Here is a 23,913-nt window from a genome sequence, read left to right on the forward strand (position 1 = left end):
GAGCTGCTAAGCACAAAAATTTGCTTAGCATGAAATTTCTGCCTTGATAAAAACCGGATTACAAACACAATTTTCAATTTTTTTTATTCCAGGATAATTTGGTTGGTAATCCTGTTTTTATCAAGGATGAAATGTCATGCTAAGCAAATTTTCGTGCTTAGCAGCTCTATGAAATTGGGCCCAGATCTTTTAAATCAGACCCGGGTGACCGTGATCTCTTTACGTCTTCCACTCCAATGGCACCTCGCACCAATATGTTTGGGAAAACCTGACCCATGCACAGTGATAGGCATTGGTTCTTTATAAGAGATGGTTCTTTGTCTCTACTGCCCTAGTTCCTTCATTTCTACACAGAATTTCAGACAGTATATTTGATACGAAATTGTTGGGGGGGGGGGCGTAGCGTTCAGCGTTCAGCGTTCCATAGGGGGCCTACAACCTCGGGACTGCTTTGATCCTGATAACATCCCCTTGAATCAGAATCTAAATGCAAATTGTAATGTCAATCCAATATTATTGTGTTTTACAGGGACAGTTGCGAACAATGGAATCTGTTTTAGCACCTGCAGAACATCTCAAGATCATTATTTTTGCCAGGTGGCAGGAAATAACCGTTGAACAAGAATCAGCGTTCTGTTATTTTCTGTTGACTTTAATAAACCTGTTTGATTTCCTCCATGATTTAAAGGATTTGGGTACTTTTTCAAAATGTCCATAGACTTACATTAAACTTACAGGGTTTGAAGATAATGATAGTGGAAAGCTTCCCTTCAAATATTACTTACTGAGGTGCTGTAGTTTTTGAGAAAATGAGTAAAACAATGTCATGAAAATACGTTTGTAAATGATCAAAATAATTTTCGTCTCATGAGACGAAAATTATTTTCATGACATTGTTTTACTCATTTCCCAAAAACTACAGCACCTCAGCACGTAATATTTTCAGGGAAGCTTTCTACTATCATTATCTTCAAACTGTGTAAGTTTAGTGTAAATCTGTGGACATTGTGTTTTTTGTTCTACAAAAGTTACATATGCCACAACCTCCCTTCTGAAAAGAATATCCAAAACATAAAGTTATAAAACCACGAGAGGAAGTAACCGGCTATGTGTTTTAATAAATTTTCGTTGATGACATAAATATTGAGTAGAGAGAGCGGGAATTGAACCTGCGACCTCCCAGCGCTCTACTACCAACTGTTTTGCGCGTTTATTTTACAAAGCCATGATATCGGTTCGTCTGCAGATTATACGCGTTCCAACAAAAATACGGAAACTCAATGTTTTGTAATGGCGCGTAATCTTGTGAAAGAACTGCGCGCATTTTGGTATTTCTGCCGCTCGCTAGCTCTCTACTGAACAATGATGGGCGCATGATTAGTGACAAGCTAGGCATACAAAACAAACATACAGGAACCTAGCCCTTTCAGACATTTTAAAGAAACATGCCAAGCACCAAGGTAAGAACGTAAATTATTCACAGATAACTAAAAGCTTACAATTTACTTTTTTTTTAAAGTGCGTGTAGGGTTTAGTTCTTAATAAAGCCGTAATATTGCAGGCTGAAAAAAAAAATCGTTTTGCAGGTGAAATGCGCGTGTTTATCTCGTGTAGGCTAGTAATTAATGGTTATTGGACAAATGTTGGAAACTCATATTATATTCATAGTGTATGTGTCACTGCATAGTTTTAAACAAAGTTTACTCGCTCTGCGGGAAGGGGTGATTTAAACCAAATTGGGTAACATAACAACAATAACGCCAGTATTATAGTATATGTCTACTGAGTATACTATTACTACTGAACACAAACAAAATTCGTTATTCCCGATGCAAACTTAATATCTATTGAAACGATAATAACCTTTTTAAATAACACGTTTTGCTAATCGGTTCTTTTTAAAAGCACAGTCAAAACGGTCATCTTGAATTGGTAGGACCAAAACAGTTTTTAGTACAAAGCTACCAATAGATTTTGTACGCGTCAGATCGGAGGCATCCTAATAAAGTAGCTAATTATAATAAATCACGGGGTGAAAACAAAAACGTGTACAACACAGGAACACAGTAGCAGTATGGACATTTTTAACGGTTAACATGAGAGATGTGACGTCCCATATCCAGGGCCCAATTTCATAGAGCTGCTAAGCACAAAAAAATTGCTGAGCATGAAATTTCTTCCTTGATAAAAACAAGATTACCAACCAAATTTTAATTTGTTGCATATTGCTTATTACTGGTATTCAGCTGTTGTTTGCTTATCCTGAAAATCACGAGAAAATTTGGTTGGTAATCCTGTTTTTATTAAGGGAGAAATTTCATGCTAAGCAAATGTTCGTGCTTAGCAGCTCAATGAAATTGGGCCCTTGTGAGTTCAAGAAAGTGACGGCTATACGTCGTGGGGCGCAAAATTTTGTTGCAGCGGGGGGGGGGGGGGTAGTCAAAAGGCATTTGCTGTAGTAGGCTACTCAAAGGATGTTTCAAATCGGATTTCCAGAAATGATGAAGTTGATATAAAAAAACCGGTCCTTTCACTCGATCGTTTCTAATCATTTTGTTTCACGTGCAGGAGCGGTTTACGTCCCTTAGGCCAGCCAACAGCAGCAAGCTTGTTGCATCTATAATCTCCCCTACGACTGTTTTATTAACTATTCGCAAGAGCCGAAGTGCATCGGCGATGTCTCTACTCCAACTGGAATTAGAACAGCAAGCGGTGGATCACCAGCAGAGCCCGATGCACCGCAGTGAGAGTTTACCATCGGGGATCGTTGCAGAGCACTGCGGGGCGATCCAAATGACTAAAGATGCAACGGGGAGGAGTGAAGATGGAATGTTGGCTGTTGAACTGAACAGAAGCCCAACGAAAACTGATTATAAAATATCAGAGATATGCAGTAAAGATATGCAAATGGTAACATTTCAACAATATAAAAGTTGGGGCCTTTGGTTGGCTCACCACGCCGAAATTAAACGTGCATTATTTTTCAAGAGTTTTTTTTCCCCAGAACAGTTTGTTAGGTCACTTCGCTTCTTTAGATCAAAACTTACATTTAAATTGAAAATCGTTCCTATTTACAAATGTCTAAGATATCATTGCTGAAAAGGTACAAGTTTTCTTGTGGATTTGAGTAGCCAAAATATTTTCCAACCACACAAACATCACGAAACGCAGAAAACTACGCGGTTCTGATTGGTTCATAGTTTATTAACGTATGAATCGTATGAGGGCGCTATACACATGCATCGTCAATTTGCTCACTTAAACAGGTTGAAGACCAGTCTAAAGAAACACTCACTTATTGGATGAACATGTGTGTTCGTTTGTTACTAATTTTAGGACGAAGAACGGAAAGAATTCAAAGTGGAAGTTGCGACTTTAGAGAAAACAGTAAATCATATGAAGGTATCGTATAAGATAAGACTGAAACTTTGGGTAGACCACAGAGTCACCAAGTGGTGCTTTTTTTCGACCCTCAAAAAGTCAAATGAAGGCGTTTTTATGTGTGTGTGTACGACATTTTATGACAGGTTTCTATTTTGTCTTTTGCCAATTTCATACAACCTTTCCTACAAACTTGACATATAAAGTGAATTTTCCTCACATGAAATACATTTTAGCTAGATAAGAGTTAAAGACACTGTACACGTTTGGTAATTGTCAAAGACCAGTGTTCTCACATGGTGTATCCCATCATAAGGCGTGTAGACACAATACTTATTTTGGTAAAAGCTAACTAAATCAGCTGTTTTTCAGACTTCATGAGGGAAGCGTTTTACAGAAAAAAATGGTTCTTGGTGAAAATCTCAAAATCAGATAGCTTTCAGACTGAAATCTTAACCTGTAACTGTATACAATGTTTACATTATTTTAATCACTTCCCCTTATAAAAGAAAAATAATATAATGAAGAATGCTTGCCAATAATTACCCTCGTTCTTACTTTTAGACCCACATTGATACATTGGAAGGACAATTGAAGGATGAAGCACACAACAGTCACCTACTGAGAGAAGAGTAAGCTATGTCTGCATGTTTTCCCATGTCTGTCAATTTCAACGTTTGCCATAAAAAGCTCTTTAAAACCCTGTTTCGCGTTGTTTCATTTAACTTACTTTAAGTTACTGAGGTGTCTTTGTGTTGTACAACATATCATGGGCAATTCTAAAAAAATTGTGTTATTTTCAGGCTTTAAAGTTAAAGCTTCTTTTAAAAAAAATTAATTTTATTTAAAAGCAGAATTTTTATACGCATCATGTAATCAATGAGAAAATATTTGTTTGATTACAATAAAATCAATAATCATACAAATTTTAAATATAGTGCCTTGATCAAAGATCAAGGCACTGAACAATTAAACATGAACTATGCAAAGAAAAAAGAAAAACTGAATAAAGATTTTTTTGCTCTCATGACCTTGCACAGAATGAATGCATTGCAAGCAATAAGTCTGCAAGGAGCAAATTGAATTTAAATACATACTCGTTATCGATTCTATAATTAGGAATATTTTGAATAAGGACATTTTTGAGGCGGAGATGGCATCAACTGTGAGCTTTTAAACACTTAGCTGATAATTATAAAAATAAGCTGTTTCCCAGCACTAGTAGTTCACCACCTCCTTCTAACGAGAGAAATCACTTTCCCACAACCCAAACTCCAGCTTTATAAAAACCAAGCCATACAAAATATTCATTAACATTTGATATCCAATATTTCTTTATTAAATCAACATCTGTTGAGAATAATCAAATTTCATCTGGACTGGTCGGTCACCTCTTGCGCAAAACTGCTCCGAGACATTACAATGCTGACGGAGAATCTAGACAATATGGTGACAAAGTGTAATTAATCTTCTTTGAGTTCATTCACTATTGTGAGTCGGTATTGTACAATCTGTTATTAAAGGCAGTGGACACTATTGGTAATTGTCAAAGACTAGCCTTCACAGTTGGTGTATCTCAACATATACATAAAATAACAAACCTGTAAAAATTTGAGCTCAATCGGTCATCAAACTTGCGAGATAATAATAAAAGAAAAAAACACCCTTGTCACACGAAGTTGTGTGCGTTTAGATGATTGATTTCGAGACCTCAAGTTCTAAATCTGAGGTCTTGAAATCAAATTCGTGGAAAATTACTTCTTTCTCAAAAACTATGGCACTTCAGAGGGAGCCATTTCTCACGATGTTTTATACCACCAACCTCTCCCCATTACTTGTCACCAAGAAAGGTTATATGCTAATAATTATTTTGAGTAATTACCAATAGTGTCCACTGCCTTTAAAGATTGATCTTAAGAAGAGAGTTGGACAATGACTCTATTGCTTTTAAATTGCTTTGTACATATGACAACACAAAACAAATCACTAAGGTGCAACTCAAATTTCAATTTGCTTAAAATGAAATTAGGCTGAGAAAGTAGCCTTACTAGACATTTTCCTTTGTTTATATGTACATACATATTTTTTTGTTTGATTGATTGATTAATTGATTGATTGATTGATTGATTAATTGATTGATTGATTGATTGAATTTTTTTGATTTTTTTATTACTGTTTTATTTATTTATTTACTATTATTGTTATTATTAGTTTGTTTTTTTTTTTTTTTTTTTTTTTTTTTTTTTGGGGGGGGAGGTATATTTTGATATTACCCGACCATTTTCTGGGCTAAGAATTGTGAACCCCAGATTTGTTCTCTTAACCACAAAGAAAACTTTGAATAAGACTGGGATAAGAAGCTTTAAGATAGATATTTACAATCTTAAGAGAAATCAGCAGTTGGCAACATCACCTTAGCCAGAGAGAAGAAGAGATTGACTTCAGACTAAATTTCTGGCGTTATTATCTCTTATCAGATTAGAGGCATCCAGGAAGCTGTGCTGTAAGCTCCATGAAACTTGTTCCCGTGGTGACGTGGCTAGATCCGTGCTTAATGTATCTCAATCAGCGACGACGACGGAGTCACTCCCAGTCAAACACAAGTCTGTGCAAACTCTGCTGACCACCGATAATGAAAATGGATGTGCGACGAGGCAGCCTTTATGCAGAGACCAAATCAAGCAAGTCCGAGGTAAAAAAAAAGAGAGAAAAAAAAGAGAAATTGATGGCGTATAATGGAGGCATGGAGATTGAATAACGATTGATATTGTTGTGGTTCCTCTTTGACATAGTCGCTCAACGTTGTTAACTAGCTGGTCATGTGCAGCGGCATAACCAGAAATTTCTACTTGGGGGATGGAGGTCAAGCAGGGGGGGGGGGGTGAATGCACCAAACCAAAGCATTATTGTGCAAAGCATTATTGAGGCAAGGGCTCTGGGGAAGCAAGGGTGCTGAGTGTGTGGAAGGGGGTGTTCCTGTCATTTTTTGTGAGTGCAAGTAACGGCAAATCATGAGGTAACCTTTGAAAGATAAAATAATTTAAATTAATAAATTGAAGTGGAAACTGATTTGATATGATTGATAGGCCATACAATCATTATTTCCACTTCACTGGTCGATGAACTATAATCAAAAACAGTAATTTGGGGTTGAACAAGGAGTAAAGAAAAAAACAGGTGCTTGGACCAAACTTTACAAAGCATGGTCAAAACGTACATTGGGATTGCAATGCTACACAAATGCTCTTGCATAATACTCGATGACAAAAGCTCAGTTGCACTTCTTCATGGCAAATAACTGATGCAATCATTTTCAGAGTTTTTTAAATTAGAACATAGATCGTTTGGCGACAATATGTTTTCTGTTGCCCTTCAAAAAAAGAGCCACTTCAAGATACAGTACACACAAAACTAAGACACTATTAAGGTTGGGTAAATTTGGGTAAATGATACACCCAAACCAAACAGTGCACTGCTCATATTTTGAGATATGGAGGACACAATTACGAGGGCGCTGTTTGGATTGGGCTTAGTCTGTCTGTATACACCTGTCTTTGCTTTACACCCAAACCAAAGAGTGTACTCCTAAACCCTTTATGGCAGCAATTTAGCAGGGGGTCCCTTGCTTTGCTTGAACAAGGTTGTGAAGTTTGACCTAGTTGCACTACATGTGAAAGTAAAAACAAACGTGTGGACTGTCCAAGGTCCCTTGTGAAATCTTAAATTGGACTGTCCAAGGTCCCTTGTGAAATCTTAAATTTGTCGTCCTTTCATGGAGAGTAAAAACATCATTGTCCTTTCACACGATGTGAATTTGATAAAATCTCACAACCATGCTAAAACCTAGCAAGGGACCCTTGTTAAATTGCTGTCGTGCGAAAGGGCTTAAACAGTGTCCAACATTATCTCAAAAAGGCTCATGTTGAACAATATTGTTTACGAGGGACCTTGGTCGCTACAAAAAAAATGTTGTCTTTTCACAAGAGGTACATTTTGTAATATATTTACAACCTTGCTAAAATTTAGCAGTGGACTCTTGCTAAATAATTGCTCTTGTGTGAAAAGGGCTTTAGAGTTCACAAGGTGAATATCTAACTCGATAAAATAAGTAGCTACCAAACTTAGCATGAAGTGATGTTTCTTATGTAAACGCATCGTTGATAATTCTAGGGTAGGGGGCCTATGTCTTTACCATTGCTGGAATTGACTTTCATTTTTCTTAAAAGTCTATGGTAAATAGGTTGACGAATGAGAGGAGAGGTCTGTAGAAATACTTCATTCCTCATCTGTTGGCCTGGTGACATGGCATTGAACCAATTTCCACTCAAGGAATGGTATCTGGGTGTATCTTTTTAAATCATTTACATTCAATATTCAGGCCTGGGCGTTGATCTGAAAAATCTACTTACTGGTCCTTGAGTGTAATTCTAGTTTGTCTGAAATGTTTTGAAGAGATCAGTATTTAAAGGTAGGGTCATAGATTGTTTTTTTTTTTTTCAACTTACATGATGATTTAAAGGCTAAATTGTCAAGGAAGATACAATCCAATCACATGTGTAAAAGTTTTATCTGAATACAGTGTCTGCTTGTTGACAAAACAGCAAAAAACTCACAGAATTCTAATAAAGAACGCCGAATCCATCCACGTGTAGCTAGGTGACAACAAGTACCAATCGCATCTCTGGCCACAAAATTCGTGAATGGACACCAGCCCTCAGAAATCTGAGAAATTATTTATGCATAAGTCGCTCTTTTTTTTCAGATTCAAAAGTTTTGGGGTGAAGTATTATCCAAACCTTATTTCTCGGAAGAATCTTTCTCAGAATTGTTTTTACTATTTACCATCTTCTCACCAAGTAATTTTTTATGTCATTAATTTTTGGAGTAGTTCAACTAAAGGCAGGGTACATTATGATAATTGTCAAGGACCGTTAGGCCCTAAGCTCACTTTGTGTATCTCAACATCTGCAAAACATAAACCTGTGAAAAATTGGTCTCAATTGGTCATTGAAGTTGCAAGAGAATTATGAAAGAAAAAACACCCTGTATAGTTGCACAAATTTGTGTGCTTTTAGCTGATATTTTGGGTGTGAAACTTACCTCTTTCTCAATAACTACACTACTTCAAAGGGTGTGGTTTCTCAAAATAGTTATTGCTGTCAACAGATCCCAGTGTTCCTAAAAAAACTTTACAGTCATTAACTTGAAGAGTAATTTCTTACATGATTCATGTAGCACTCTATAAAATGTAACCTAGCTTCTGCTATTTGGAACCATTATGTGACAACTAGGTTATTCAATTATGAAATTCCATCAAGAGCTAAAAATGTTTTGGTAGTTTTAAAAATAGACACTTGATTTGTGTCATGAACAATTCATTCATTCTTCTTCAGAAAGCATTGCTGTTGCTCTAATTTCATTTCATGAAATAGATTGTGATTTAGACAGAATTTGCAAATTATTTGAATGTTCGTTATTGCATTCAAGAATGTGACGTTTTACTTTTTTTCTTCTTTTCTGGCTCAGTTTCAAGTGCAGCGAGTCAATACAAGGAGGCAAGGATAGCTGAGGAATATCAAGACAAAGTAGAGACTCTTGAAAATAAGGTATAACCGGCTTTCTTATTCTAAGAGTATGATGGGATGGGGAGGTTGGGGTCACAGGTTATAAGAAGATGTTTAGAAATGATCAATAGTTAGTCTGCCAGTTACAACATTACCAATCCCCTGCTGGGGTTGATTCCACCAAGAGTTAGGACTACTCTTGTCTTGAGCTCATCCGTACTTAGGACTAATCTTAAGTTTAAATATCTCCTAGGACTAGTCCTAGCCTATATTCTTTGTGAAATTGGCCCCTAGATATAAATATATAAAAAAGGTTTGTACAAATGGCCCTAAATGCAGTTTTCATTGTGTGACCCTACCCCCTTCGTAACATTTGTCACAGCAATAATAACTGTTCTCAAACAATGTAATTGAGATGGTGCTTTGGTAATTTGGGGGGGGGGGAAACTGATACCTTATAGTTTTTATTAAAAATTATTAAGATAAAGTATAAAACATGATGTTACTGTAATGAAAATAAGACATGTCGGAAGAAGAATAAGTGATGTAGCTAAAGGGGGTATTATGTGCCTGTGCACTCCAAAATTGATGTCTATTGGCCGAAAATACCCCGTAGAACAAATAGTGCACCCTAAAATATGTACTTTATTTTATTGTCACTGCTTCTCCCCTATGAAATAACTGCAATTATGATCACAACTTCAGAGCATATTGATTGGACAAGGTCATCTCTTGGCCTCCTACTTGACACATTTCAACCAAGAAATGATTACCATTAGATTACATCTTATGTTTCAGAAAAATGCGTGCATTATTTATTGCCAGGGGCCGCTGAGCTAAGATTGATCTTAAGCACTGAATCAATCTTAATTGCTAAGCAAGTGTGACTTCACAATAAATATCACTATGGGGATATTAACAACTCATCTTAAAGGGAACTTTGGTTCTTGGAATCGTTCTATCGTTTAAAGCCATTGCACAACATTGGAAAACAGTATTGTCCAAAGGCCATCATTGTTCTCACAACTTATATATAAAATAACAAACCTGTAACAAATTTAGGCTCAATCGGTCATCGGAGTCAGAAGAAAAAATGGGAAAACCCACCCTTGTTTCTGCACGTTTCGCCGTGTCATGACATGTGTTTAAAATAAATCCGTTATTCTCAATATCGAGAATTGATAATTGTTTAAACGTTTTCTCCAAAAAGTAAAGCGTTTCATGGAACAATATTTCAAGGGAATTCTTTCACCATTACCTTCTGTAAACCCTGTAAGTTATTTGTAAATAATATGTGAACTTTTAATTTCTGTTGTGTTTAGAAAGTGTCCAATGGCTTTAAACCCTGTATAGATATATAGAGTTTTAAAAAACTGTCAAAATTCATTTCAAAAGGTTGTAGCAATTTTGAGATATTGCAAAAAATTATGGAAGAATAAAGTTTAATTGGAATTCACAATATCATTGTGAGAAAAGTATTCTTAACATAAAACTTTTAAAAAATCAAATAAAAAAATGGCCTGTTAAAAATGTATGTATATTTCATGCGTTTGTAAGCAAAGAAAAATAAGAGCTTATTTTGATTGACCTTTCAAGGATATTAATGCCACAGGCACATTGCCTTCTTTCCGGTCTTCACTTTAGACAGAAATTTAAACAAGAACTAACTCAAGATGAGGTGTTGAGATTGCCCATTACACACGTATATGAATACCTTTCACTGTCAATTACCCCTGCTCCAATTTGCACCAAGGAGTAACGGGCGGACAAAAAGAAAGTGACAAGCACGTTGTGATGTTTTAGACCTGAAGCACAGGTTTATTGAAGGAGAGGGGGAACAGGACACTGGCCAAACAGTAAGAGACGATCTGAGACATCTTCTTTGCTGGATATGAGTCCAGGGGTGGATTTCACAAAGAGTTAGGACTAGTCATATCTCGAGTTAGGAAGAGTTACTCGTCCTAATTTAGGACTAGCTGTACGTTTTTGATATCTCTTAGGACTATTACTAAGTTAGGACTAGTCCTAACTCTTTGTGAAATCGATCCCAGTGACATTAGAAAATAAATTAAGACATCTGAAACCATGCCTCTTGACATTGTCAAGAACAAAAACAAAAAAACATCAACTAGGTGCGCTCCTAAAAACTCAGACTAATAAAGCAAATAAAATCAACAACCACAAATTCATAGAAACAAAAAAATAATTAAACATAAAAATGAAAACAAATTACAAACATTTGGGTAAGTTTCAAGAAGAAAAAGCGCTATTTACACTAATCACAAATATTTGTTTACATCTTTAAGTTATTTTTTTTTTCATTCTGAGGGACATGAAGATATCAATCTTTCAAAAAAAAAAAAAACTGAAGAAAAAACTTCTTTTCATTCTGAACGATAGCAGCCTTTTACAGTATTTTGACCCCAACGGATTGTAAAGAAACATGATTGGGTCAAGTATTCACACAGCTACACAGGCTGAACATATTAGATAAGTAAAATTTGTCCTGTACGTTGGCGGATAGACTTTTCAAAGTATACAAATTTTTGATTAAAAACTCAGTTAAGTAAATTGTTGTTTTTTTGTGGTCGGCAGCTGCAGTAGGGCAGATGTGGAGAGTTTTAAGTGCCTTTAAACTCTTTAACAAGAAGAGAACAAATCTACATCCAAACATCCTGTCCCTCTGCAATTTGATAATACAGGACACCTAAGAATTTACTTGTTTCCCCTGGCCATACACACTCGGTATTACTGAATTTAAATCACTCCTAATCAGCCGCGTGTGAAATGCAATCAAGTCGTTTGCATCAATTCCATACAGTACCATGAACTACTTCTTATTTTTAAGTACTAGACTCAACACGGCCGTCGTAGTTTACTTCAGGGCAAGCAGTGGATCATTTTCGTCAGGGTCATAATGTAACCTGATAAAAGAGTGGGATTTATTATTTTTTTTTAATTTGATGTAAAAATAACACACCACTGAGTTCTGATTAATTCACACAAGTGTTTCAATTAATATTGAGACTACTGTCATGTTTAATCATTTGTTGTTGTCATTTAAATTGAGGTTTTTAAAGGTTAAGGTAATAAACAGGATTGGTCAGAATGAAATATTATTGTTTATAATTTTGATCTGAAAGCTTAAAGCCATTATTATACCTGTTCGGAACAGAAAAAAAAAAGTTCACAGATTTACAAATATCTTACAGGGTTTACAGAAGGTAATGGTAAAAGACTTCTCTTGAAATATTATTCCATGAAATGCTTTACTTTTTGAGAAAACATTCAAAAAATAATAAATTGTCGATGTCTAGAATTACGGATTTATTTTAAACACATGTCGTGACATGGCGAAACGTAAGGAAACAAGGGTGGGTTTTCCTGTTGTTTTCTCCCGACTCCGATGACCGATTAAGCCTAAATTTTCACAGGTTTGTTATTTTATATATAAGTTGTGATACACGAAGTGTGGGCCTTCGGACAATACTGTTTACCGAAAGTGTCCAATGCCTTTAATGATGATGAAGTTCATACATGAATCATTTTCTCTGTGAAATATTTCCCTCTAAAATAGGACAATGCATATATACATGCTCAAAATTGTGCATGGCTTTTCGAACCCAAATTTTTTACAGGTTTGTTATTTCATGTTCATAAATAATGAGGTTTGTCTGCAACTATTTGGTCAGCTCCACCAATCCTGTTTTTGAATTATTGTAATGTCTTAAAACCTAAAGCTACTTCAATGTTAGAAAATCTTTATATTTTAGATTCAGCTTTGTTTTGCACTAATTTTTCAAGAGCTACAGTCCTTATGAAAGACTGGAGAAAAAGTTAAAAGTGCATGACCTCCATAGGCCAACACCCTTTAAATCGGTTTAAAATCTACATAAAAACAATACTCTCACACAATACTGCCACCCAAACCTGTGATTAATCTATTCATTCATTTAGCCATGTTATCCCTTGACACGATTGTTAGTGCAGCTTTTTCTTGTTCCGTTTTTAATTCCTCAGATCAGCGATTTACAACAGGAGTGTAAAGAGAGAGATTACCAGGTGATGAAGATAACTCATCAGCTCTCAGAGTTCATCCACCGAAGCACCAAGCTAGAGGCAGAGCAGGGTATTAAGTCAGCTTAGTATTACATCTAAATTCATGAATTATAAATAAGTCTATTTTTTGTTGGTGAAATGGAAGCACTGATTGCGGCAACGTTGTTGATTATCGGTGTGTGTCTTATCACTCGTTGCGATGAGGTTGTAAATTACATCACTGATTATAAAGAGCTGCTGCACACAGCTTGCATCATCTTTTTGGAATGAATTAAAAGTATGATACAGCAGCATTAAATGTGTTGCCAGAAATCAGGCGCATGGCATTAGGTTGGTTTTTATGTGAAACGTTTTAAGAAGTTGCATTCTGCTAAGCAGTTAAGAGAAATTGAGTGTGATTTCTTGGATGGGTTTAATTTACAATTTCAGTCTGTTTTTCGAGAGTATTTCAAATCATTATTGATGTGCTTTTTTGGTGCAGTGTCACTGAAAGATAATTTACGACGAGCGAACAACAGAGTGAAGTCCAGAGAGGAGCAACTGCTGCAATCTCAAAAACTTCTGGAGAAGACGATGCTCGAGTTAGACACAGAACAAGAATGCAAGGTTAACCAAAATAAGTGATTTACAGCCAGTAGAAAATTAAAAGAAAAAAAACCAAATCATTCCTTTCACTTCTTTTCCAACAGAAAAATACATGTTTTATTCAAGGAAACATTTCATTGGTTTCTGTTACCAAAATTACATGAGGATTATTTTTTGTTAAAAAAAAAAACAATACAAATTGTTGACACTTGTCTGACAAACTTGGTAAACTTTGAAAAAATAAAACTAAAGGAAATGCAGAAAAAAAACTGGTGACAACAATAATGCTCTGAGGGGGGCAGTGTCCATTGTATGCAATGGAGGAGTCCAACCTGGGCTTCTTTTGACTGGCCTAAGAAAGATTTGCAATGTTTCCTGATATCACAAACTAGCACCTAATGAGTTCGATCTTTATGAATTACACAGACCTCCTCGATGAAGAAATGTGCCAAACTAGAAGAGCAGTCTGCAGAGTATGAGCATGAAGTGGCCGAGTTAACTGAAGAATTGAGCCTCAGCAATCAGAAATGCAGGCAGTTAAATCGAAGGATTCTTCTTCTGAATGACTCACTAGACGACAAACGGGTAAATTGGTCTCCTTGATCTAGTCTTGTCTCAATGGGCCTGCAGTCTAGAAACTAGACCCAAGTTTGACTTGGTCCAGTTACATAGAGCTGCTTAAGCAGTAACTCTAAAGAATTTTTTGCTAAGCAAAAAAATAAAGGCAGGGAACCTGAGTTGTAAAAGTACTTAAGACATTTTGGGTACATTTCTGGTATAAGCAAAGATACTTGCGCATAAGCAGCTTTAGAAATACTTGGTCGTCTCAGAGTAGAAAAAAGAGGTTATATGATCTACAATTCCAACAAAAGTGCTGAGGACACTTGTAATACCTTTCCCAACCCCTCCCTCTCCCCCCCCCCCAACTCAATTCTGTTAATCCCAGCTGAAGCGCAGACAGTACAGTGAGAGACAACATTGACCAGTGGCCTGGGGGAGGGGCAATGAGATATGACCAAGATTGTAGATTGCAGCCAGCTCATATAGCAGAGATTGTAAGACCCAGTCAGCTTAAAGCAGAAAGGACTTTTAAGGCATACACACAATGGGGTATAAGTCCTTTCTGCTTTGAGCCGCCGGGTCTTTCTACTAGGTCTTAAGTCCTTGCTGCTCTGAGCTGACGTCTAGGTCTTTCTGGGTCTAATTATAAGTCCTTCCTGCTCTAAACTGATGATGTTCTTAAAAAATACACTTAACACAGTTTACCTTTATTTTCAACCAATGCTCAATTTTATAGACCTGCTTAGCAATTTTGTCTAGCTAAGCACAACAAAATTAAGGCTACCAAAATAAGGTTACCAGCTAAAACAAGATTCCGCAAGTACCTTCTGTGACTGGTATTCATGCTCAATTTTGCTTAGCAGAAGTGTAAAGCAACGTTGCTGCTTAAGCAGCTCTATGACATTGGGCTCAGTGGTTTCTTTCTCTGCCTTTCACCTCCGTGGACCCCTTTTTGATATAAGCCTCTTACCACAGCCATGTTGATCAGGTTTTCTGTCCCTAAGGATTTCCTTTTTACTTTTTCAAAAACTTCTCATATTCATCCTGTTATTGGCGCTTAAACTTCTAGATGTAATACAATAAGTTTATTTTGTATATCCTCCAGGGTGAAGTCTCACAGAAGGAAACTGATCTTGAGGTTTGTAAAAGTCATTATTTTACGGAACTAATCAATCATCCATTCATTTTGTGTTGCATTATAACGTAATTCTTGTGTAATCTTCCTCATCTTCTTTTCCTTGACATAGTTTGTGGTCATTCAGTTAAGAGGAAGAGCAATTTTCTTTAAGATTGCTTTTTTCAATGAGTGTAATATTTGCTTTGGAAATTAGAAGTTCACTCCTGTCTTCATGTCTTTAAAAAGTGACCCGTGTTTTCAAGGCACTGTACACGTTTGGTAATTGTCAAAGACCAGTCTTCTCACTTGGTGTATCCCATCATAAGCATAAAATAACAAGCCTGTACATGAAAATTTTGGCTCAATTGGTCATCGAAGTTGCGAGAAAATGATGAAAGAAAAACACCCTGTTGGACGAATATGTGTGCTTTTAGATAGGAATAAAATTACCTCTTTCTCAAAATCTATGCTACTTCAGAGGGAGCCGTTTCTCACAATGTTTTATACTATCAACAACTCTATATTGCTCCTTACCAAGTCAGTTTTGAAGTTAATATTTGTTTTGAGTAATTACCAAACGTGTACCTTCCCATTAATCTCCAGCGCTTAAGAGCCCCAGACTCAAGCTCTGGTGTTTCTGACCACCAAAGTCCCAGTCTTAACACTTGTGTCCTTAAGCAAGTCACTTTTAAGTGCACTCTTATTGCTTATTAGGTTCTGTGTGTTGTGTAATGCACATAAAAGAGCCCACTTCACTTATTGTTAAAGCCGTTGGACACTTTCAGTAAACAGTATTGTCCAAGGCCCACACTTTGTGCATCACAACTTATATATAAAATAACAAACCTGTGAAAATTTAGTCTTGATCGGTCATAAGAGTCGGGAGATAATAACGGGAAAACCCACCCCTGTTTCCGCACGTTTCGCCTTGTCATGACATGTTTTTATAATAAATACGCAATTCTCGACATCGAGAATTGATAATTGTTTTAATGTTTTCTCAAAAAGTAAAGCATTTCATGGAATAATATTTCAAGAGAAGTCTTTCACCATTACCTTCTGTAAACCCTGTAAATTATTTGTAAATCTGTGAACTTTTAATTTTTTTTTCTGTGCCGAAAGTGTCCAATGGCTTTTAGAGAATGGGTTGGCCCTCAGTGTTTTCTGGTATGGTTGGCTGCAGATTGCATCACAGCACTTTTCCAAAAATATATATATTATTATATAGGAAGTGAGTATTAATGTTAAAGAAATTATAGTTGCCAAATTCAGCAGGCCGTCAGGAATAATGTGTCCGAAATAATGATTTCATGAACTGTTTTATCTTTACAGACTAAAAACACCATCTTAGAAGCAATTAAGACAATTGCTTACACCTCCCCATCACCCAGACCAGGTAGCTGCCCCTCACACACGCCCAGAACGGATCATTCCTTCTCGTCCTACACCACCCCAACAAGAGCACAGAGGAACATTGATCACCATTCAGTCATTGAACAAAGACCTCAACCGTTGACCCACAGGCCACACCCACTGAAAACTTCCAACCAACCATCTCCTTGCTATTCCTACACCGCTGATGATTTGCATAACAGCCAAAGTTCCAACAGCTTCGTGGAAAGCCAGCAGAGTGACAAGCAAACGTGTGATGGAGATTCCAGTTCAGACGGCAGTAGTCAGTACCAGAGTACGGTGTGCGAGAGTTTAAACTCAGAGGGTCTTGATGTTGATGATGAAGGGGGGTTGGATGTAGAAGAGGAATGCTGCGAAGCAGACCTACAAGAAGGAGGCGGGGGAGAGAGAGCGGTCAAGTATGGAGTGGAGGCTGAAGGACTGCTGCTAAGAAAACATGAACAGGAGAACTACGCCATGCGATCAAGAAACAGGTGCTTAAAGGGTTTGGATACCTTTTGTAGATCAAGTTTTTGGCCATGACACGAATCCCTACTCACTTCAAAATGAACATGTTTGTAATATAATTTACTTGTAGTAGTTTCAGCTTCTTTAGACGCCAACCCTAGTACACAGGTCCTTTGGCTTAATTTCATATCTGAAGGATGAGCAAATAGCTAGGACCTTTATTTAATCATTCCTCCTCAGGTATATTGACTCACTAATCCTTGGAAAGTCTCATTGTTAACCAAAACAAAAGAGCTTGTGTTTCATCTCTATAGAGTTCAACTTTCACTGTTGTTTATGCCTTTGTTTACTTTCTTTTCTTGTAAGAGTTTAACAGTTTGGAGTCATATCAACCTAATGCTGGTGTGTAGGCAAAATTATAAAGAACTTCAAATCCATATGCTGGTGTATAGGCAAAATTATAAAGATTTTCAAATCCATTCCTCTTAAACTTTTTCTGCATACTCTTAGACTTGACTCAAGTGAAAAAATTACTGTCAAAGTAATGTGAAAAAATGTGTCCTGCTCCTCTGAATCCAGATCTTGGCACTATGTGTACATTGTACAGCACGGAACGCTCCTATGGTTTTATGAGACCAGAGATCATAAAATACGAGGCAAGACTCTTCATAACGAACAACCGGTGGATCTGATGGATGCCTACGTCACTGTAGCATTGGATTACAAACAAAAGAAACACGTCTTCAGAGTACAGTAAGAAAAACCTCAACTGAATTCATAAACTGAACTCACACAGTGCCGAATTGTTAAAGGGTTGACAATTCAGTAGAAAAGAAGAACCCAAGAGGGCCCATGAGAGGCCATTGGAAAAACATTTTACGAAGGAAGTGACAACCTCTTAAATTTCTATCTGCCTATCTTGGGTTTTTTTCACCTCAAAGCTGCTTTTATTGTTGTTGAATTCCCTGTAGGTTATCGAGTGGTCAACAGTATATCTTTCAAGCGAGGGACGATCGTGAGATGTTGTATTGGGTCTGCTGTATGGACAGTGCGGCACGTTGCCAGACTGCTCAGTCTAATGGAATACCTCCATCTATTGGGACGGTTGCCGAACCCCAGATGGGATCCCCGAGCAAGAGCGACAGAATCAAACGAGTCATTAAGAGTAGTTTATCCGCCTTGAAAAAATAGACAGGAATTGAGGAAGTCTACATTGGGATCGAAATAAAAGTAGACAGGATGGCCAAAGTTGATGAAGAAAACAAGCAGAGGATGTTCCAGTCCAAAGACATGGTCCACTAAATTGAAACAAGTAGTCAGAAACATAAATGGGATAGCATGAACAATAAGACATCTAATGAGTGATAAAGAACTGCAAAAAAATTAACAAAAGCATTGCACATTCACCAAACTGCTTGAAAGGAAGACATTACAAGGTAATTAGCTGGCAACATTGGCACGGGGAAGTGTCCCAGGAAACCACATGGAAACTTGACGACAAATACTCTGCCAAAAAGAAAAACTAGGTGCGCTCATCTGTCCACAGCAAATAATTGACTTGTTGGACACATCAGACTGGGGAAAATCGTCAAGTCTGAAGAGTTAGGCTTTAAACAAGTCCACGGCTCAATATCATAAAGCACTAAGATTAATGTTAAAATGAGTTATCAATAATTACCCTTGTGATTTGTAATGTGACATCACAATTTGCTTAGCAGTTAAGATAGGTTTGCACTTAAGATCAATCTTTGTTCTTTGTGAAATTGAGCCCATGTCCCAATTTCATAGAGCTGCTTTAAAGCAAAAAATATTGCTTAACAACTTTTTGCTCAGCAGAACTTGTACATGTGACTTGATAGTGTTGCTGGTTGCCCTTATTCTGGTAAGCACAATTTTGTTGTGCTAAGCTTCTTTTTGTGCTTAAAGGCATTGGACACCTTGGGTAATTGCCAAAGACCAGTCTTCTCACTTGCTGTATCTCAACATATGCATAAAAATAACAAACCTGTAAAAATTTGAACTCAATTGGTCGTCGAAGTTGCGAGATAATAAGTGGAAAAAACCCCACCCTTGTCACTTGAAGTTGTGTGCTTTCAGATGCTTGATTTAGAGACCTCACACGTGAGGTCTCAAAAACAATTCAAATATTTTACTGAGAAATTACATCTTTCTAAAAAACTACGTTCCTTCAGAGGGAGCCGTTTCTCACAATGTTTTATACTATCAACAGCTCTCCATTGCTCGTTATTAAGTAAGTTTTTATGCTAGCATTATTTGAGTAATTACCAATAGTGTCCACTGCCCTTAAGCAGCTCTATGAATTTGGCCCTGGTCAACGGAAAATAAATTGGTAACACCAAAAGATATCAAGTGGTTTAGAGCAAAGGAAGGGACATGGCCATGTCAACATAACAAAGTAAACCTAAGATAGGAAATTGTGTAATTTTTATGATATCATTCTGGCAATGAAAATGAGAGACCCAATTGTATTGAGGCGACTAAAACACTTTGTGGAATTTTACAAATTGTTCCCTGATTTTTGTACATTCTTATCAGTCGCAAGAGGGAGACATTCACTGTTTTTTTACTATGGAAATACTAACCAAACCCCAGATCCCCCCCCCCCCCAAAAAAAATATATATATATAAAAAAAATAAATAAGCCCAAAACGACAAACATAAATCAAGCTTTTCTAGTCCAAGCATGGAGGTAGCTGGTCAAAGAGTGACAGAGTTATTTGAACCTTGTCCTTAGCTTCTCAGATTATGAAGTGACAGCAGTGTGCTGAATAAACATTATAACATAACAAACTTATGGACAGGGGGTGGTAGAGCTTTAATGTTATGCAAAAACAACCTTGATCCCTTTGAAAAACAATTTCAAATGAAGGTTCTCCCTTAAAGAAGTTGGGAAGACAAACAAAACCCGACAAATCTTATCACTAATGATTTCCTTGTTTCCTCTTCCTCAAACCTTTTTATTTTTTAAAGAAAACTGATTTGTTCAGGCCTTCAAGCTTGTTTATCTTTCAACAAAATATCCCAAGGAGGAATCAAAAGATTTCAGTTTTGCTTTCATTTCATCAGAATGATTTTGATCAAACAGTCGCGCATGGTTGATTACATCGGTTTGCACTCATGTAAATTAATACATGCTTCATCACATTTCATGCCGATGTCTGAACAGCAACTCTGAAATTCAACACCCGAGGGCTTATAGATCAGAGGTTCTTTTCCTCCAAGGTACGGCACAGCGTTGGAATTAATCCAATTTTAAAATTGACGTATGAATATTCAAAGGCTCGGCTTATGTCGGTTAAAGGACCAGTCACCCTGAACTGCTGGAAATGCTTGAAATACACTCATCATTGAGGCAATTGACAACTGGGCAGTTGCCTACAATCACATTTTCTCCTTGCCTTGGCCAAATGTCACAGAGCTACTTAAGAACAGAATGTAGCACAAAAATGGAGCATGTGTCCCTTCCTTTATTATATAAGCCACATAATATTTGTTGGTGTACCAGTTTATTTTCCATTGACCAGGGCCCAATTTCATAGCGCTGCTTAGCCGCCGATTTTGTGCTTACTGTGCAATTTCCATTTCATAGCACTGCTAACCATAAGCACACGAAAAGGCATGCTAACCTTATGGTGCTTACCGCACGAAAATAAACGATGTCACAATGCAAATCCATTGTAAACGTGCAATATGGCCTCCCAATTTTTCTGCTAACCTGTGAAATACGCTTGCACCATAGCAAATTTTTCTGCTACACTAGGTACCCAAAATTTCTTATCTTTAAAGCAGCGCTATAAAACTTGTCCCTGGGGCTCAATTTCATAGCGCTGCTTATGCACAACATGTAGTTTGGCACAATAACATTATGCTTTCCAGTATAAGTATACCAGATAAACTACCATGTCACATGTACAATTTGTGACTGGTATCCTGCTCATTACTGCTAAGCATTTCAAAGCAATGTTTTCTGCTTATAAGCAGTTCTGTAAAATTGTGCTCGTGACATATAAAACATTACAAAACAGTGTGTCAAGAAAAGTTTGAGATGTTTTGATTAATTATATGACAATTTATCACATTGTTGTGCCATCTCTAACAAAACCCCCACATACAATTAACTTGGTATTTGTAGGCCTCAGTCATGATTATTTGGTTCATGGAAAATGGTAAGAATATTTTGTTGTTGGATGACAAAGTATGACCTAAATGTACACATAGTAAAGACTTTAACAGACATTCAGGCTATTTAATCACAATTTCTGATTTATGCAAGGGAGGGAAACACATTGGAAATTAGGCTCAAGTAAGAATAATACCATGCCTGGCTAGGCCTATAGTGCTGAAGTGCTCTTTGCTTTTGAGGACAAAAAAAAGAGTAGAAAGTACTTTTAAAAATTCAATATTCAGTTTAATTTCAGTTCATTAAAGAAAAACTACACTGTATTGGTGTGTCAGGGAGACACAGGAGACAGGACAAACTGGGTCCTCTCATTCAACGGAAATGCCATCCAATTTCCACACCTTTGCCTTTCCCAGATAATCTAACAAGAACCACCGGAGAAAATTTGAGTGGTCCTTACAATTTAAATTGCTAACCAGATATGATTGCCATTTGTGTTTTTTTGCCAAAACAAATTCCCGCATATTCAAGTTGACAGGAAGAAACGCAATTTAGCTTGAAGCAATGTCTCGTGTGTCAGGAAGAAATGGCTCTAGTTTGCATGGCCTTGCACATAAAAGAGAATATGTTAACACAATTATTTTTGAGAGAGCACAGAGTGGAGTAAGCGAGCAGGATGGGGTTTTTTTGGAGAGAGGGAAAGCCAGAAAGAGACGGAGGCTTGATGTAGGAAAGGTTGTGACAGAGTACAGTCGACCCTAGCAATGATAAAGTGTCATCCTGTACAGTGTGAGGAAACACAAGCAATGGGAAAACCAGAGTTACTCAAGAGAATTTGTAACAGGGCTTATTATTAAAGATAAGGGGGATACCTTGGAACATATATGTCATCAATATCCATATGGTTGAGTTAGGCTGTCAGAGTTACTTATATTAGTGTGAAGCCAAGGAATGAATCAATCCTACCTTCTGCTAATTTCATCTGTCATTTTTTTATTTTAAGAAAAGGTAAATTGGTGAGAGTCTGCATTCTGGAACAATGATTCTTTCCTGGTATTCAAGATGTGATTTAAATTTTCACTTATACAGCATTGATGACACAATCTCAAATAGATAATACATTGACATAGAAATATGGTGGTTTTTTTTAAAACCTGACACCCATGTGTGTTAAACACTAAACTCAGTACGTTCCCCTTGTCCTGTGAAAGTAAACTCACAGGAAAACTTTAACATCTATTAAAATTACATTTTGTTTTTGTTTGGAGGGATCATTGGCTTCAGAGGAGTTCATTTTAATTAAAACTTGCCACTGAAATAAGTGGCAAGGTTTGTTAAAATATTATATTAATTTTGGTTTTTACCCATACACCGATGTGTGTTATAGCAGTGTATACTCGCATCGGTGTATGGGTAAAAACCAAAATTACTATTCTTTATCCCCGATGCAAATTTAACATCTATTATATGAAATATTATAGGTTACATTTTCATCAGTGTCTGATCAGACAAGATCAGAAATTGTTTTGTGTGTCATGACAGAACAAATCTTTCAGTATGCACATGACATCATTTGAGAAGGGCTCCCTCGCATACATGTCAATATGAGGTTGTTCAATGGCCAATCCTGGGCCTAAAAGTGTACAAATCCGTGCATGTCCATTGTTTCAGCAGCGGTTTACATACCTCTATAAAGTGAGTGGTATAAAATGGTGGCTGAATGACGTCAATGCACACAGTCTACACACATCATAATTTATACAGGAAATAAAAGCACTTTCATAATTGGTAACAATAAGTTGATGAAATAATTGGAGCTAGTCTTTTATTATGTTAATCCTGATGCTTTGAGTGATGACATCCTCTTAGGATGCACCAATATACCAGAGCCAGGCTGTAAAAAACCAGGGGAAGTAATTATAGGGGCTTTCCTCTGAACTATTTCTTGGGTTGAAAGTTCACCTTTGTAAAGAGGTTGAAAGTTCACCTTTGTGGGCGTAGTCAGTGAAGAAGAATTCATGGAACTTTATTGGCAATTGTTCAATCTCACATAAGCTGGAACTTGTTTACTAATTATTGTGAGCCAAAGATGATTGGGGCCAAAATAGGGGCCTATGCACACAAGAATTATGCTCAACACAACATGGTCACGAGCCATTGACAATCGCCACATGTACCGTTTGTGACTGGTACCCTGCTTAATTTTGCTTAGCAGAAAAATGTTTGGCAAACTATCATACTTAATGGGCCAGATTGGTTGGAAAAATATTACACAAAGTATTTTTTGAGAAATGGTTTCACTAATTTAGTAAACAATTGTAAGCATTGCAAGAAGAACAAATAAAATGAATGATTTATACATAACTATCTTCGTTTAACTGAGTATCTGAAAATGAACAATAAAAGAACCTCAATGACAAAGTACCAGAGATGTTGAAAGGCAGTTTTGTACATGTAACTCAGAGGCAACCAAACTCACAGCTTCAAAAGGAACATTACAAAAACTCAAATCTCTTTTAAAGACAGTCTCAAATTGGGCCCAGGGGTCGCTTTCACAAAGAGTTAGGACTAGTCCTAACTTAGGACTAGTCCTAGGAGATATACAAACTGCATGGATAGTCCTAAGTTAGGACGAGTAACTGGTC

The 23,913-nt window shown here is 36.8% G+C and overlaps 1 protein-coding gene across 1 annotated transcript; it reads left to right on the forward strand.

The window, feature by feature from the left end:
- The first annotated feature begins 1,354 nt into the window (after positions 1 to 1,354).
- On the forward strand, positions 1,355 to 23,692 carry LOC139935834 (uncharacterized). The gene is made up of 13 exons (XM_071930441.1): positions 1,355 to 1,460; positions 2,569 to 2,910; positions 3,337 to 3,402; positions 3,946 to 4,013; positions 5,859 to 6,073; positions 8,908 to 8,987; positions 12,966 to 13,074; positions 13,486 to 13,610; positions 14,016 to 14,174; positions 15,256 to 15,288; positions 16,600 to 17,153; positions 17,707 to 17,880; positions 18,099 to 23,692. Exons 1-13 carry the CDS (start codon positions 1,446 to 1,448, stop codon positions 18,316 to 18,318), a joined length of 2,160 nt encoding a protein of 719 aa, XP_071786542.1. The 5' UTR covers positions 1,355 to 1,445; the 3' UTR covers positions 18,319 to 23,692.
- Positions 23,693 to 23,913: the final 221 nt, after the last annotated feature.

This window comes from Asterias amurensis, chromosome 1 (assembly GCF_032118995.1).
Source record: "Asterias amurensis chromosome 1, ASM3211899v1".
In the NCBI taxonomy this organism is placed as follows: domain Eukaryota; kingdom Metazoa; phylum Echinodermata; class Asteroidea; order Forcipulatida; family Asteriidae; genus Asterias; species Asterias amurensis.

Bases quoted from the DNA above. Each gene is read 5' to 3' on its own strand.
- LOC139935834 (XM_071930441.1), top strand. The intron at 4,014-5,858 runs GTAAGCTATGTC...ATCTCTTATCAG, and splicing joins AGTCACCTACTGAGAGAAGA to ATTAGAGGCATCCAGGAAGC. The intron at 15,289-16,599 runs GTTTGTAAAAGT...TTATCTTTACAG, and splicing joins AGAAGGAAACTGATCTTGAG to ACTAAAAACACCATCTTAGA.